Source organism: Sander vitreus, chromosome 2 (assembly GCF_031162955.1).
Source record: "Sander vitreus isolate 19-12246 chromosome 2, sanVit1, whole genome shotgun sequence".
Classification (NCBI taxonomy): Eukaryota; Metazoa; Chordata; class Actinopteri; order Perciformes; family Percidae; genus Sander; species Sander vitreus.
The window spans coordinates 27,871,252-27,889,727 of NC_135856.1; the positions used below are offsets into that span (position 1 = coordinate 27,871,252).

The 18,476-nt window shown below is 43.9% G+C and overlaps 1 protein-coding gene across 1 annotated transcript in view; it reads right to left on the reverse strand.

Annotated features, from left to right (window-relative positions):
- Positions 1–9,091, reverse strand: part of LOC144528837 (voltage-dependent T-type calcium channel subunit alpha-1H-like) — a 50,069-nt gene extending 40,978 nt beyond the window's left edge. Inside the window, exons 1-2 of the mRNA XM_078267689.1 lie at positions 9,035–9,091; positions 5,252–5,529 (exon numbers count right to left, since the gene is read on the reverse strand). Coding sequence (XP_078123815.1) covers positions 5,252–5,529; positions 9,035–9,091 — 335 coding nt within the window. The remainder of the gene's footprint in view (positions 1–5,251; positions 5,530–9,034) is intronic.
- Positions 9,092–18,476: the final 9,385 nt, after the last annotated feature.

An 18,476-nucleotide genomic window follows, 5' to 3' on the forward strand; every position in this document is an offset into this window, starting at 1 on the left:
ATGTTCCTTTTCCATTTGAAAGGGAACTAAACAGGCTTTCCAACGGTATAAGATTCATTGCCAAAAAGCATTGTTACCACAGAGAAATAATCTACCAAACACAAATTTCCTTACTTTTTGTGAAAAAGTAAGGAAATTTATATATATATATATATATATGTGTGTGTGTGTGTGTGTGTGTGTGTGTGTGTGTGTGTGTGTGTGTGTGTGTGTGCAGTGTTATCACTATAAAAAACAATGCGTATACTAATTCCCAAATAATCCCTCTCAATCATCACTTATATGACCAACTAGAAGTGTGTGGTGGTGTCTGTATCTGCAGAGACCCTGCCCTCTGCCTCATTTTTTCGTTTTCTTATTTTTAATCGTGTGGGACGTTTATGGGCATCAACAAAGACCCTTTGTGCCCCAAGTGGGTGTGTAACTCCCAGCCAATAATAGCGTGCAGTTTGTGCAGCTCGTTCTCATTTCCAAACGCCTTCCCGCGGAGTTGTGGGTGTGTTTATTTGTGCTTTAGAACATAACTGCTGTGAAACTATCCAAAAATATTGTTTTATTGCTCTGATTCACTGCTTTCTACAGGCTCCCTCTCTTCATTCACTCTCTAGCTCGCTCGACCACTGTAGCATCTGCGCTCTCTCTCTGGATCTGAGCGGGGAAGGGGGGGCCAACTTTGAACATTGTGTGTTTACAAACAGTAAGCGAAACTACATATTCTACCTTTGATGGCAAATATATGATTTCTGTGTTTTGGAAAAACCTACAAAAAACAACTCTCAGTCAATAGAGAGGCAAAGTCCTTTTCGGTGGACCACCATGGATCCTTTTTGGAAAAAATAGGAACGGTAGTTAAAGGGGAGAGACAAATTACATTTTGATCCCGTTTGAATTGAGCCATGGATTACACATATGATGTTCGTCAATTTAAAAGATAATTTTGCAAGTCAAGAATGTCTCAGTTTGTCATAAAACTGTAGAAGTATAAGACTGAAAATACATAATTAGAATGACTAGACACTTCAAAGTCGCATGGGTGACATCATCTTTTGTTTCTCGGCTCATAAAATGTCGCTGTGTAAAACACATTAGGTAAGACAATGTTACACGTGTTGTGGAACATAGCTAAGATAACTAGCTAGCGAGCAAGCCTAGCATTAAGCAAGGTGAAGTAAATTGTGCGAGACGAGATATGGAGATCACTGAGCGGTTTCACACAAAACTAAGTGGTACTACGACAAACCTATGACAAACTGACTTTCTTCACTTGCAAAGTTATTATATTATTAAAATTGATGAACATCATATGCGTAATTCATGGCTCAATTCAAACTGGATACAAAAATAATTAGTCTCTCCCCGTTCGCTATCATCCTTTTTTTCCCCGAAATAATGTCCCATGAGGTCCACCGGAAGGGGAGGGACTTTGCCTCTATGGTGAAAAGGTCTATCAAGCTGGGTTTCTATTGAAAAAATAACATTTTTAATGAAGGGAAAACCCAAGAACTTTGAATAGATGAGGGCTTCATTCATGAACTTCATGGGCTTTACTTTTCATAAATCCGGTTGCTTTTTTGTAACTTTTTTCTTGTGATAAAGTTCTGTTTATATTTCTTCTGATTGTGTTTTGTATGTCTGACGAAGACACTTAATCAGTATTAATACATTGGATTAAAAAAAAGACTTACTCACATTTATAATTGCAGACCTGATTTTAAAAAGTGATAAACTCACGACCTGCCTGACACTTAAGCGCAGGTACAAATGTTAGTAAGTCTTTAAAGGTCCTATGACATGCTGCTTTTTGGATGCTTTTATATAGGCCTCAGTGGTCCCCTAATACTGTATCTGAAGTCCTTTTCCCGAAATTCAACCTTGGTGCAGAATTACAGCCACTAGAGCCAGTCCCACAATGAGCTTTACTTAGGACGCGCCATTTCTGTGTCTGTAGCTTTAAATGCTATTGAGGAGGAGAGAGGGGGGGGGCAAGGTGGAGGGTGGGGCTGTGTCCTTGACCAACTGCCATGCTTCGCCCATTTGCAAGCCATGATGTCTCTCTCTTTCTCATGGGCGGGCTAAATTCTCTGGGCGGGCAAAGCAGAGAAAGGGGAGGTAACCTTCCTCCTTATGAGGTCATAAAGGGAAGAGTCCAGATCGGCACATCTGAGCTTTCATTTTCTCAAAGGCAGAGCAGGATACCCAGGGCTCGGTTTACACCTATCACGATTTCTAGTCACTGGGGGACCATAGGCAGGCTGGGGGAACTCATATTAATGTTAAAAAACCTCATAAAGTGACATTTTCATGCCATGGGACCTTTAACAAAGTGTTGCAAATTTGTCATCAAGTGTGCAGTGTGCACTGTATTGGTATTTTATAAATAGCGGTTCTCCTGATGAATTTAAGCGCTACCTTAAAAAAATAAAACAGCCAGTGTAATGCTAGACGAGGCTCAACACCAGCCAAAGGGATTTCTCACAAACTGGCAAACCAAAAGTTATTTTCTTAATGGCACGTAATACATTGGTAAATTATGTATTAACCATAAATAAATACAACTTAAAGGGTAAAGGGTGCCTTACTAGAAAGTGGTATTGAGCTAAAAACATGTGGTTTGGATGGAAATCCTCAAATGTGAACTTCTGTGTATGAATGACCAACCTGCTCACTAATTGCCTCATGCTCTTTGCTGCTTAAACCTCCCCTTTCTCTCTGGTATCCACACACAGACTTGATTAAACGTAACCTAGTTAAGCTCAAAGTCTGTCATGTGCAGTGTGTGTGTGTGTGTGTGTGTGTGTGTGTGTGTGTGTGTGTGTGTGTGTGTGTGTGTGTGTGTGTGTGTGTGTGTGTGTGTGTGTGTGTGTGTGTGTGTGTGTGTGTGTGTGTGTGTGTGTGTGTGTGTGTAGGAGAGAGGGAGAGAGTGTCTGAAATGAAAGTGGACCAAGATAAGTTACTGTCAAGTTGTCAAGTTCTCTGGCTCCACCCCCTTAGAGTGTGACAGATGGTAACCATGGAAACAATTGCTGGAATCATGTTAATTAGCAAAAATGATTTTGACAGCTCACCCTACTTTGAGTAAGACATCCTCCTATCCATCGTTGTCTCCCTAATCACCCCCTTTTACACACATACACACACACACACACACACACACACACCTCAACCCAATTTAGAGGCAGTTTAGAAAAAGGGAAAGAGAGAGATAAACAGGAGGGCAGGGGATTGATATTGAGTAAAGAGGGATGAGTGAAAGAAAGAACGCAGAAGAAAGGCAGGCAGAGAAAGGTACTTGTATAGGAGTGACAGATACAGCTTTTCTCATCTTTAAACAAAAGGAAACGCTCTAAATGTTTCATGCACTGCTGAATAAGTTATGTCCTCTGTGTGTGTGTGTGTGTGTGTGTGTGTGTGTGTGTGTGTGTGTGTGTGTGTGTGTGTGTGTGTGTGTGTGCGTGTTCTTTCTATGTGTCTCATATGTTACATGGAAAAGCTCAGCACTTCACAAAGTAGGCACTTTGTTCCACACTTACAATGATTCTAACGTCTCCTCCCAAAGAAACAGGAAATTACAGAAATCACTGTAGCTTGGAAGGAAAACAAGAGAACATTATATAATAGCAAAAGCCAGTCTTGTTTTTGTTCCAAATATATTTGTTAGATGTGCTGTAGGGTGGAGAGATGTGCAGTATGTTGTAAACATGGCACATAGGAGGATGACTGTGATTCTTAGAATGAGGAAAAGGAAGGACGGGAGATAGGAAATAAATTTGTAATATGTACTGAGTGCAAAAAAAAAAAAAAGAAAAGGCAGAAAGGAAGGAGGGGTCACCTCAGGAAAAATGGGACTCAACCCCACCCCACCCCCAGTGCGCTCACATTAATGTCCCTGTCGAACAACGTCCACCCACATTACTTCCCCCGCAGATCACTCACAGTAACATATACACACACAAACACACACACACACACACACACACACACAAACACACGTATACACACACACACACTGAAAGTATAAAGTATAGAAATATAGGCCTATACGACTAAACGTAAAATAGGACACATGTCGGTAGCTGTGCTGTATGGAAGGCTGACAGATACGCAAACACACAAAAACAAACAAACGCTGCAATCGGAAGTAACCGGGCCGTCGGGGCAGAGCTACGCTGTTGCCAAGCAACCAGGTGATTCCTCTAAAGAGCCTCTCCATGGGAGATTCCCTCATTTGTGTGAGGGCATTCACATGCTTGTGTGTCTGTGTGTGTGTGTGTGTGTGTGTGTGTGTGTGTGTGTGTGTGTGTGTGTGTGTGTGTGTGTGTGTGTGTGTGTGTGTGTGTGAAGTAAGTGCTGACACAGTGAGTGTACCATGTTCTGGGATGCGACCATGGTAACAGCGCAGCAGGCTTCAAAGGAGTTTTGTTTATGGCATTTGTATTTTTTTTCTTGGTGTACATTTTATTTATTCAGCAATTATGTATTTATATTTTATAGAGTACACAGAGTGCTGACGGTGGCAAATACTCACAGACGTGCACGGACAAGTGCACGACACACGCACACACAAGCAGAGGAACACACACACATTGACACGCACACATAGAGTCATAAGCAGTGGAAAATATTCAATTTGGAAAGCCTTGACAAATCCCTGAGGTGTTGCTGACGTTTATGCAGGCTTCGGAGTATTCATAGCTGCTCACACATACACACATGCACGCACGCACACACGCACACACGCACACACACACACACACACACACACTACAGCACTGATACCTATACACACTCACACCTTCACAACGACAGCAAAAGTGGATAAAGGTTGAGACAGAGAGTGAGAGACAAAGGAGACCAGTAACAATGCTACTGACAGGCGACTGTAACCCTGGAGATTCATTAGAGCTTGTCACTATGGAAACTTCCAATCAGGGAAAAATGTTACCCATCTTTTCCTACAACTAATGGGGCCAAGGAAATACCTGAGGTCTACCAAACACACACACACACACACACACACACACATAAACATGCACAATAGTGACCTTCTCCCCGTCTCTTTTGTGTTTAAACGTAAGGTAAACATCTCGGTGCTAGGTGCCTTGTAGGTACAACAGCTTTGAGAAAGTACAGAGCTGAAACACAAACAGACAAAATGTCTCTCTCACATTATAAACAGAAACACACAGACTCACACAAACACACACACACACGTTTCCAGTGCTTCAGGTGCACTCCCGGCGGTAAAGGATATGGGTGGCAGACAGCTCGAAGGCACCAGGAGCGGGGTGGGCTGGTTTGGGTCAGAGCCAAAAGAACCACTGGTGCTAGAGTGGGGTACGGCAGCTCCTCCTTTTCCTCCTCCTCCTCCTCCTCCTCCCTATCCTGCTCCCTCTCCTCTCCTTCAACTGACACATGCACCTTCTCCCCCTCCTCCTCCTCATCCCCTTCCTCCTGCGTTGGTCCTCTGTGCTGCTCATGCAGGTCTGGGTCCTGGGTGCCCGTCATGGCCGTGCTGTGGACAGCCTGAACCTAAAAGAGGGCGCAGGGGTACCGGCAAACTGTTCAGGACACAGCAACATATGGATGGATGTGTGTGTATGTGTGGCTGTGTGTGTTTCTATTGTGTTGCCTTCCAGCTGGCACTGCAGCTCCTTAACCAGAACTGCGCTGACTGTCAAACCTGCCATCCTGTCCACAAGACCCTTTACCCTCTAGCGAGGCAGCATAGAAAAAAAAATCCTTCTCTGTTTTTCCTCTGAAACAATAAGCTACCTTCAGGCGAAGAATCCCAGCCAGCAAGCAGCCCTGTGCAGGAAACATAAATCTACAAAAACCTAAACAGAGCGAACTAACAGACGTGCAAACACAGAGTCAGTGCAGACAACAGGCAGCACTTAGACCCCTTCATTATAATCCTACAGCTGTACAATTCAGTGATGACAACAGGCCATTACTGCTGATGCTTTTAATCCAGACTGGCTTTAAACAATCTGGACATACAGAGAGAAAGTATCTTAGACAGCGTGTCCATATTGCTATGAAAAGAATAAAGTGTGGGGATTTTTTTTCATTTACAATCAATTTCCACTCATGGTGATTAGTGTTACTTAGCTCTCTGAGTTATAATTTTTCCTTGAGCTATAATTTAACATAAAATCTCATGAAACGCAGTGACATTGTCGAGCTACAGCAGCCTGAGGTTAATTTTTATAAGTACTGACTGGAATTTCTTGAAGCATTGGAATATCATGTAGGAAATGTCAAATTGAATGACAATCTCGAGAGATCACAAGAGCGGATTCATTTCTTGGCTTTTCATTTCTTTTTTTCAATTTCATCACATTTTCTGTCATATTGGGCAGTATGCAGTGCAGTTTGGCAGAAAAAGATAGGAGTTAGAGCATGTGACACAGTCCACATTGTCTCACGTACAGAGCAAACACTCCTCACTGATCCACTGTATGCTCATTCCATTGCTTATTGATCCCCAGAGATTCTGGCAAATGTATTCCAAAGCTACCAATTAGTTCGAAAGAGCTGGATTTTGTGGAAAACGAACATAAAGTAGAATCAGGATAATAGAAGTCTGGGCCAACCACGAGTCTGTGCAGGCATATATTGTGCCTACAGTGTGACAGAACAAGAGAAGAGCTGGCATGCAAGTTTCCAGCATAAAGAGGAGTGTTTCTGTGTGTGTGCGACTTATGAAAATAATGGGATTGAATCTGCCAGTATCCTTTTTTCTTGTGTATTTTTTTTTATTTTTTATTATGGGCACATCGCCTCGATTGTGTGAGGAGTCCAGGGCCGGCTTTTTGTTGTGATTCAACAGTAGCTAATTGGCTGACATCAACCAATCATTGGAAAAAAAAGAAAGCCATTCTTCTGCACACAGTTAAAAACCTGCTGATGAGTCCTTTTAAAACACTTTAAAACTAATTATGAGCCTCACTCGCTAACAGCCAGGCCATGTGGAAATTAAATCATGCTACTGAATGGCAACCAGTCACCAGAACCAAAATATATTCACAACTCTGTAAGACCTCTGAAACACATCACGTTTTATATGCCTACTGTGCACTCATCATGAATAAATTGCCTTAAGTCTTTACCAATAATTTACAGAACCGTCATGCTTGCTAAAACCAGAGCAAACTACAAATATCCAGAAATTCAAACATGTTCTTTTTACTTTTAACGTTATACAGTTATACACATCGTCCTGAGGGCCCAATAGCCTATACCCACAACATCTATGAGGTCATAGCATTTTCCAGCATCACTCTGGTTCGGAGCACTTAAACGAAAAACAGTCTAATTAATCCTATATTAAACTGTGGAATGGTATAAACCCAAACATCTCAAAATTAGTCTCATCCTTTTTTGCGATATATGATACATCAATAACTTGTTATAAAGTAGGCCTACCACAGGCACTTTATAACTGCCGCTATGTGAGAATATTATTTTATTTTCTTTCTTTTTGTGAAAGACACACCGCCATTGACAAAGAGCGACATCATAGGATCTGTACATGTTCTATTGTGCCACGGGAATTTACCAAGCGCAGTGCCCGGGACAGAAGAGCAAAGAAAAAAGTATAGCCTATTATACCACAAAAACCAAAAACTTTGTCTGCCGTCCTTACCGGGGAGCAGCGTCCATCCACCAGCGTCATTCACTCCGGTTCCGCCGTGCGCCCCGAGCTCCCGGAGCCCTGGTGCTCCATCTGAGAGCAGCCCGCTGGTCCTCTGCCTCCTCCCCCTGCCGATATCCAAACTCAGTCCGTCAGTCGGGAGGATGAAAAAGAGAGAGACAAATTTGAGAGTAATGTGGCGCAGAAGTTTTAATAACCGGAAAAAGTTAAATAGGACCAGGCGGCCCCCCTTGCGCTCTGCGGTGTCATGTACCGGGGTTCAGGCGCACCGGGGAGAGGGAGAGCCGCGTCAAGCCAGACAGAATGAGGCAGACCGGAGATACTCGGATTTTACCTTCAAAATAAGACAGTCTAGTCCCGGAAGCTACACTCTACAGTATACCACAACCTTGAGAAATAAGGACAGTTTGGTAAAATATCGGTTGAAACTTACAGCTTACCTTCTCGGCATGTAACGTTAGCTTGGTGAGATTGCCGGTGAAACACCTCCACACATCCATGTGGCAATAAAAAGTATTAATTGGATTGCTGTCCACAGGGGCGTAGCAACAAAATGCTGGGCCCTGTAGAAAGGCATTTTCTATGGGCCCCTCCCCGCATCCACAGCTATTCATTCTAGTGTCTCCAACGCCCCTGGCTGTCCAAATTACCGTTATATATTATTATCCACATTAAGGATCCAGCACCCAGTCTTCAAAGTCTTCTAAGTTCCAATGTAAGTTGGACGCGTCATGTCTTATTTTTTATGCAAGGTGAGTCAAGTCTAGGTCTAGGAAACAGATCAACCTTAGGCTACTTCATTGAATACAATATAATGAATGGGTATAAAATCAGCTTTCATTTAGGTAGAAAACATAAATACATACAAATACAAATTCACCTTTTTCCTGCTACCACAAACAAAACCGTTAGCACTTCCCTTGGCAACCAGATGGATAAATAGCTGCTAATAGGCTAGGCTATATGCTAAAGTGAGAGTACACTACCATAGGCTATATTAAGAGAAACGCAAAAGTCAGACAATGTTTGCCATCAATAACAAACTATTTTATCAGGTAATTTTTCTCATTTCATTTTGACTTTTGATTTAATTGTTTCAATCACTGTTGTTGAGCTTAATTAGGCTACATCGTAGCCTATTTTATTGTCCTCATAGCTTCCATCCAGTGTGGAACCGCACCATCCATCAATGGTGTGTATACATTCCAATAACTGTTTTATTTTGAAAATGTTGGCTGGAGAGCTTAATTCTTAATACCAGATAAATTGACACTGACGGAGCAAGTCAGAGCATGTGACTGGTCCCCTCTCCGCCTCACAGTGCACCCAATATCCCTCTTTCTTTCTGTCTCTGAGTCTGCCTGGTGGTTATCTCACCAGCCAGCGACCCCGCACACTGTGTGGATGCGTGTGGGCGGAGGACGCTGCTGTCATATAGGTCTAGAAATGATGCTCCACAGTCACACTCAGCAGGGATGTCGATTCACTAAACCCAAAGGTGTGGCAGAGCTCCAACACAATACCTTGAAATCAGCTTATGCTACGTCATGTTTCAGAGAACAAGGAATTATTGACCGATACTGTAGGCCTACTGTATATTTATAATTTATATATTTAGTGGTAGAAGAAGTATCCAGATCATTTACTTAAGTAAAAGTAGCAATGCCATAATGTGAAAATACTCATTTACAAAGTAAAATTAGGCTATTCATTCAAATGTGTGCATAGTGAAGTAAATGTGCAAAGGTGTTATCAGTGAAATCTTAAGTAGGCCTATCAAAAGTACAAGTGCTCATGCAGAAAATCCCCTTTCATGTTTTATATAGCCTACATATACATACATACATACATATTTTATAAGATGATTATATGTTTTGGATCAAAATTGTAACCTGAAAAGTCGCTAGATGTCAAATAGGTCTACATTTAGGAGTACAAGGTACATTTCCCCACTGAAATGTAGTGGAGTAGAGGTATAACGTAGCATAAAATGGAAAGACTCAAGTAAAGTACAAGTACCTCAAAATGGTAGCAACTGTACTTTTGTTACTTTCCAGCACTGTCCATATTTTAGCTTCAGTTAAATTATATCCATATTATAAATAACATCTTTATTTATGAAGCCTCATCGATTAAAAGACGTATATTTTATAGTACAGGTGAGACTGAGGTGATACCAACAAGGCAGAGTGAATAAAAAGCAGAATAGGCATCTTTAACATCTTAAAATAGAGCTGAACCTCAACTACTGCTCATTTTTCTGGGGGCTCCGTCCAATTCCCACTGGCAGTCCCTGGATCCCACTTTGGGAACTACTATTAGAACTAGTTTACAGTATGTCAAAGCAAACAGCTTACAGGGAGCACTAGTCTTACATGCTCTCCTGTAAATTTTTTTATCATCAATATATGGCCTCCAAATAATTTCCTGGGGATGTTTTGTTTAATGTTTACCTTGCTTAAACAGAAAACCAGTCCTGCAGTAGGAGCATTGAGAGGCTAATGCTCACTACGTGCTAGAAAACTAATTTGGAGGCATTAAAAATAGACAGACAACTTTGCTATTCTTAGGCCCTACTAGCGGGGCAAAACATTTAAATGTGCTGTGTTAGAGGAAAAGCGATGTGGTTACCTAAATCAAAAGGCTTCATCCTCTGTGCAGTGGCCATTTTCTCATATGATCTCAACTGGAGCAAAAAAAATCTGATCAGGAAAAAGGGAGAGAGACTGAAGGATATTAACCAAGATATCTGAGGTTGTTGTTGAGTTTCGAGATCGGAGTAACTCAAAAAGACTAAATCCTCGCACATGGTCAGTGCTTGTGTTGCTAGTTAGCTCCAGCTAGCATCTGCACAGTTGGTACTTTGGCTGTTTGGGGTGAATAAACACTGCAAAAACACTTAATCAGAGGATCATTTTGCACAAATATGGAGCTTTGTGCTCCTGGTAGGGTCTCCCAAGGCAAAGTGGTCTCAGGTGAGGGGCCAGATAAAGAATGGTTCAAAAATCCTATGAAAAATCGAGGAAGGGATGAAGTGACACTGCCAGGAGGAAGCCCGGGGCCCCCGTCTGGAGCCAGGCCCAGATGGAGGGCTCGTCAGCGAGCGTCTGGTGGCCGGGTTTGCCACGGAGCCCGGCCGGGCACAGCCCGAAAAAGCTACGTGGCGGACATCTCTCCATCCCATGGGCCCACCACCTGTGGGAGGAACCGCTGGGGTCGGGTGCGCTGCCACATGGGTGGCAGTGAAGGTCAGGGGCCTCGACGGACCAGACCCGGGCAGCAGAGGCTGGCTCTGGGGGACGTGGAATGTCACCTCTCTGTGGGGGAAGGAGCCGAACTTGTGCGGGAGGTGGGGCGCTACCGGTTAGATCTGGTGGGGCTTACCTCTACGCACAGTCTTGGTTCTGGAACTATACTCCTGGATAGGGGTTGGACTCTTTTCTTCTCCGGAGTTGCCCAGGGTGTGAGGCGCTGGGCGGGTGTGGGATACTCACCAGCCCCGGCTGAGCGCCGCTACGTTGGAGTTTAACCCGGTGGGCGAGAGGGAGTCGCCTCCCCTACGCCTGCGGGTTGTGGGGAAAACTCTGACTGTTGTTTGTGCATATGCACCAAACAAGAGTTCGGAGTATTCGGCCTTCTTGGAGACCTTGAGTGGAGTCCTGCATGGGGCTCCAGTCGGGGGACTCCATAGTTCTGCTGGGGGACTTCAACGCGCACGTGGGTAATGATGGAGACACATGAGAGGCGTGATTGGGAGGAACGGCCTCCCTGATCTAAACCAAAGTGGTTGTTTGTTGTTGGACTTCTGTGCTAGTCATGGATTGTTTATAACGAACACCATGTTCGAACATAGGGATGCTCATAAGTGTACTTGGTACCAGAGCACCCTAGGCCAAAGGTCAATGATCGATTTTATAATCGTTTCATCTGATCTGAGGCCGTATGTTTTGGACACTCGGGTGAAGAGAGGGGCGGAGCTGTCAGCCGATCACCATCTGGTGGTGAGTTGGGTCAGGGGGTGGGGGGAAGACTCTGGACAGACCTGGTAAGCCCAAACGGGTAGTGCGGGTAAATTGGGAAAGTCTGGAGGAGGCCCCTGTCCGACAGACTTTCAACTCACACCTCCGGCGGAGCTTTTCGTGCATCCTGTGGAGGCTGGGGGGCATTGAACCCGAGTGGACAATGTTCAAAGTTTCCATTGCTGAAGCTGCGGTGAGGAGCTGTGGTCTTAGGGTCTTAGGTGCCTCAAGGGGCGGTAACCCACAAACACCGTGGTGGACACCGGTGGTCAGGGAAGCCGTCCGACTGAAGAAGGAGTCTTTCCGGGATATGTTATCCCAGACGACTCCGGAGGCAGTTGCAAGGTACCGAAGGGCTGCAGCCTCTGCCGTGAAAGAGGCAAAGCAGCGTGTGTGGGAGAAGTTCGGAGAAGACATGGAGAAGGACTTTCGGTCGGCACCAAGGTGCTTCTGGAAAACCGTTCAGCCACCTCAGGAGGGGAAGCGGGGGAACCATCCAAGCTGTGTACAGTAAGGATGGGGACGCTGTTGATCTCAACTGAGGAGGTAATAGGGCGGTGGAAGGAGCACTTTGAGGAACTCCTAAATCCGACTAATACGCCCTCTATGGTAGAGGCAGAGCTGGAGGATGAGGGGGGATTGGCATCAATTTCCCTGGTGGAGGTTGCTGAGGTAGTTAAACAACTCCACAGTGGCAAAGCCCCAGGAATTGATGAGATCCGTCCAGAAATGCTTAAAGCTCTGGGTGTGGTTGTCTTGGTTGACACGCCTCTTCAACATTGCGTGGAAGTCTGGGACGGTGCCTAAGGAGTGGCAGACCGGGGTGGTGGTTCCCCTTTTTAAAAAGGGGGACCAGAGGGTGTGTGCCAATTACAGGGGTATCACACTTCTCAGCCTCCCCGGTAAAGTCTACTCCAAGGTGCTGGAAAGGAGGGTTCGGTCGATAGTCGAATCTCAGGTTGAAGAGGAACAATGTGGATTCCGTCCTGGTCGTGGAACAACGGACCAGATCTTTACTCTCGCAAGGATCCTGGAGGAGCCTGGGAGTATGCCCAACCAGTCTACATGTGTTTTGTGGATCTGGAAAAGGCGTATGACCGGGTGCCCCGGGAGATACTGTGGGAGGGTGCTGCGGGAGTACGGGGTGAGGGGTCCCTTCTCAGGGCCATCCAATCTCTGTACGACCAAAGCGAGAGCTGTGTCCGGGTTCTCGGCAGTAAGTCAGACTCGTTTCAGGTGAGAGTTGGCCTCCGCCAGGGCTGCGCTTTGTCACCAATCCTGTTTGTAGTATTTATGGACAGGATATCGAGGCGTAGTCGGGGTGGAGAGGGGTTGCAGTTCGGTGGGCTGGGGATCTCATCGCTGCTTTTTGCAGATGATGTGGTCCTGATGGCATCGTCGGCCTGTGACCTTCAGCACTCACTGGATCGGTTCGCAGCCAAGTGTGAAGCGGCTGGGATGAGGATCAGCACCTCTAAATCGGAGGCCATGGTTCTCAGCAGGAAACCGATGGAGTGCCTTCTCCAGGTAGGGAATGAGTCCTTACCACAAGCGAAGGAGTTCAAGTACCTTGGGGTCTTGTTCGCGAGTGAGGGGACAATGGAGCGGGAGATTGGTCGGAGAATCGGCACAGCAGGTGCGGTATTACATTCAATTTATCGCACCGTTGTGACGTTGTGAGAGCTGAGCCAGAAGGCAAAGCTCTCAATCTACCGGTCAGTTTTTGTTCCTACCCTCACCTATGGTCATGAAGGCTGGGTCATGACCGAAAGAACAAGATCCAGGGTACAAGCAGCCGAAATGGGTTTCCTCAGGAGGGTAGCTGGCGTCTCCCTTAGAGATAGGGTGAGAACCTCAGTTATCCGTGAGGAGCTAGGAGTACAGCCGCTGCTCCTTTGCGTCGAAAGGAGCCAGTTGAGGTGGTTCGGGCATCTGGTAAGGATGCCCCCTGGGCGCCTCCCTAGGGAGGTGTTCCAGGCACGTCCAGCTGGGAGGAGGCCTCGGGGGAGACCCAGGACTAGGTGGAGGGATTATATCTCTAACCTGGCCTGGGAACGCCTCGGGATCCCCCAGTCGGAGCTGGTTAATGTGGCCCGGGAAAGGGAAGTTTGGGGTCCCCTGCTGGAGCTGCTACCCCCGCGACCCGACCCCGGATAAGCGGATGAAGATGGATGGATGGATTTTGCACAAATATTGCAAACTGCTTCATGTTCCCTGAACATTTGCATCAGTTTACAGCCTCCGCTGTAATAAAATATTACATTAAGTAGTACACTTATCTGCATTGAGAAATGCCATTTCTCATACATATTATAGTATATATATGCAAGTCCAAGAAGCAACCTTACCACTAACCTTGTTTATATCTGTTACTGATATTCTGTACTTTACCTTTACTGATACTTTATCTTTGCACTCTTTCCTACTTTGTACTAGCCTGGAAATCCAGAACCAAATCCGAAAGATTAAGAGTCTGGTAATGAAAATGGCCCAACTCGAGGGGCGGCACCAAGCATGCATTTGAAAATCTCAATGCACGCAATTGGATAACACTACGACCAATCACAACAATACACGGGGTGACGTATCCAGAGCCCCATACGCTTAGCTACCAGCGGAGCTAACTGGTAGATTAAACTGTCGTCATCTGTTTAGCTCGCCTCTGGCCCGCCTATATCAGACCGATCGGTGCAGCTCGGCTACAAGGGCATAGTTAATGAGCATCATAGTGACTCGCTGAGCAAATTCAAATTGTGCTCTCGCGAGAACTCTGGATTTCCAGGGTAACTTTGTACTGCAACTGTTGCACATCAATTTCCCTTGGGATAAAAAAAAAAAAAAAGCTTTATCTTCTTATCTATCGTATGTTATCTTATCTTTAGTGGACAAGTGGAAATTGTTATCTGTGGAAGGCGTTAGATAGGAAGTCAGGGGATCACCTACAGTAATTCAATCTGGTTGGTGAATGCCTGCACCAAACTGTGGAGCTATTTGTGGACTGTGGACCAAAGTGTTGGATTTACAGACTGACGGATTTACCACTAGTGTGGCTACAAACCAAGATTAGATTTTCACTCAAAGTAGGGAAACACCGTGCAATACCCAATCAACGCCCACAACAGAAAAGACTCCTCACAGCGATCATAATTGTTACAGTAGCAGCGTACATCAAGCAGTCAGTGTATCTCAACAACAGAGTTAAAGACATCACTGAAACATTTAACCACACAAACACACAAATCTCTATGGCAAACGTCATACTCTCCCAGAGAAAAAAAAAATTGATAAGCATTGTTGAAAGCCTTTGTGTTTGTTTGTTTGTGAGTGTTGGTAGTAATCGGTTGTTATTGGGTCTTTCAGGCTGTGTTTCCACTCCCACTCGTTTTTCCTCTCCTTCCAGCTCGTCTCATCCTTCTCACACTTACCGTCTCGTGTAACTCATGCAAGACTCTTTCTGCTCCACAGAATAATTTCATGCATTTTTTACTCCATCTTCGTCACTGTGGTGTGTTCAAATTATGGTTTACATTAGTCACTGAAATATATATATATATATATATACACACACACACACACACACACACATTTGCACACGCTCAGGCAGAAACACATTCCCTCTGTTATCAGTTGAGAATGGGTATCTAGGCCAAACGTTATTATCAGTGTGATGTAGGTGCCTCTTGGGTGTGTTTCCATGGTGACCATCACATAACATTATATACGGAGAAGTGTTTTATCCCATGTCATTGTCACAATTACACACACACACACACACACACACACACACACACACACACACACACACACACACACACACACACACACACACACACACACACACTGTGGGAATTCGATTACAGATCAGTAATCGTGACCAATCATTGATATTGCCATTGCAACCACCTGAGGCTACATCCTGATATAAAGTCCGAACTCACACATACTGTACATGCACACGTGCAGAAACAGTGTGACACTGAGCCTGCCTACAACTCTACCTGTACTTGTACATAGTAGTAGTACATGAAGCGCATGCACACACACAAACAAACACGGCATGGTCAGCAGCGCCAATGTCAACTTCTTAAAGTTTCAGTTTTCAGAGCAGGGGGACAAAGGCGACAACAGCAGTTATATATGTCTCTTCTTCCTCGTTAAGTTGTTACCTTAACGTTTATAGATATACAGTTGTAAGCATTTGTGTATCTCAATGTTACAGCCCACAAATTACAGTGTAAATATTTTGCTCAGATAGGTTATCAATAAAATACATGTGTACCTTATGTGTGAAGCACAGAGAATAGGAGGGTAACAAAATTGCATTTAGGAGGGACCTAGAAAGAAATGACACTGTAAGTACATTATAAAGTTCCTGTCACATATTAAATAATTACAGGGTACATACCAGGGATCAACAGGAAGCGTAGGAACAACAGGGTGTCAATACTAATATTTTGATAAAGTAGGTATGGCATAACTACATTGTTCTTGGGTGTCATGTGGTGTTTGGGGATGACGGGTTGGTCTGTCGGTAAATTTTGTACAGACATTCTTTGTTCCCAGACGAAATAACCGTAATGACTTTGGCGATCGCCTGACGTTTCCTCTGGGGGGAGGGCATATCATAGTGGGGGGTCTGGGTGTCCTCCCCCAGGGAAGTTTTGAGCGTCAACAACTTCATTGCCTGTATTCGGATACACTTGTATGCACCGATTTACGGTGGAAATACCTTTATTTAGCCTATGCGAAGAAAAAAACCACAGACGACAATTCAAAATGTATCAAAAATATAATGGAAAGTATGTTGTTGCGTGTCATTGGGCATTTTTAAGTGGATAATCCTGGAGCTTTCTTAGTGGGTATACTTTGTATACCTGTGTATCATGTAGACTACACCACTGGCTAGTATCTATACGTCTATAAGTATCTATAAGTATTTTATTGATATATACAAAATATTAACACTAATCTGCGTTGTGTAATCTAAAACTTTACTTACATTTGTAATCACAGTAAGATGTCCATGTAATGAAACAAAGTTAGTTAGAGTCACAAACCAAAGATGCAAGCATCTTTTTCACCAGCATAATAGGCTGCTCCGATATTTAGCTGTATTTTAGTATTTAACTGGAGGGATTCTACCTGCACTAACATTACTGACATTCTTTTTTCCAACTCTAGGAATATCAGAAATCTATCAGACAATACATATCCACATCCTACCCTCCTCTCTCTCTCAGCTTTTTCTTGTATCGTGACTGCAAAGCATAAATGCACAGTGGTCCATACAAACGCATGAGCAATCATGCACACACAGCCAGCATCATCCTCAGACATTACTTTTATGACAGGATAAGGGAGTGATTAGGTTGTGAACCAGGTAGCGGAGATGCATCTTTTCTGACTATCGACAGAAGTGAAGTTGCTTAGCAACCTTTGGCCTTGATGACAGAAAATGATGTCATGCTTGTAAGGCAAAACACAAGCAGACACAGGAATACACAAGCCAATAACAGGTGCACACATGCGCACGCACGTCTATGGACGCAGACACACGCGTGCAGAGTGAACCTTGCAGGACGGCAGATGAGAGGAATGTCAACGTTTTGACATGATAATCTGGGCAGGGGTTAAAACAAACAATATATTAATCTTTTCTAATGGTCTCACTGATCTCTGAGTTCATTAAGGATGACCTTAAAGATACATACACACACACACAATGCATGGACTAAGCTGGGAATGTGCTTTTATGTACTGCTGTTTGGGGAAGAATACATCTGCTGCTCTCCCATTTCTCAGTGTTCCCTTGACCGTCTGTGAACCCATCTCCTGCTTTCAGCCCGTTTCCTCTGTGACCCAATAGCCACGCCATCTCTCTGACTATGTACGAACACTTAACATGCACACACAAAAACAACATGAACCTTATTGCTGTGTACTCTTGGAGAGGTTGTATTTTGGAGCTGAGGCATACGAGAGAAGATTTTTATTGTAAATCTTTTCCACTCCCATGCTAAAAGTTGTAGGACTTACAGCTCCACACAGTGTTCACTCTGTCTCACTGCACTCGTTTCCTTGTGGGATGTTTTACTTTAATTATTCATGTTTGTAAATGAATGAGCTGCCAAAGACCCTGAGACTCACCATTGTGTTTGAGGAACTGCCTTCGATGACATACTTCATCCTTATTTCCAAATATATCTGATAATCGACGTGCTGCAGTACATCTCTGTTCTTTTATCGCCTATCGGGGTGGTACGTCTTTATATTTTTGTCCCACTTGTACTTTGGGCTTCTTGTAACATATATCAACTCTAGAATATAGTAAAAAAAAAATGTGGTTGAGTCGTTATGTCCACGTTGCTACTAAACTATTTTATACTTGTACGTGCATTTTTATGTTTTGTTTCAGCTTCAGTGTCGTTTCTTGTAAGCTCAACTTTATGATAATGGTAATTTAAAGTTGGCATTACTTCAATAACATAAATATTATGTTAATTTGTTATTTAAATATTTAATTACATTTTAAATTCAATTCAAAATGGTTGATTGGTCCCCGGGGGGGTAATTGGAAGTATGTAGTTACCGTAACCACAATTTGAATACAACAAACTACTTAATTGACATGTCGGCTAGTAACAAGCTTTTTCATTTTAAGAATACAGAAACGGTGCAACGTACACAAGAAATGAGTAGCCAACTGTCGTCAGACTAAAACTCTGCACAATTTGAAGGTGATATTGACAGTCAGAGTGCACTATTATATTGAAGTCAAGAGAAATTGAATTGCTAACATA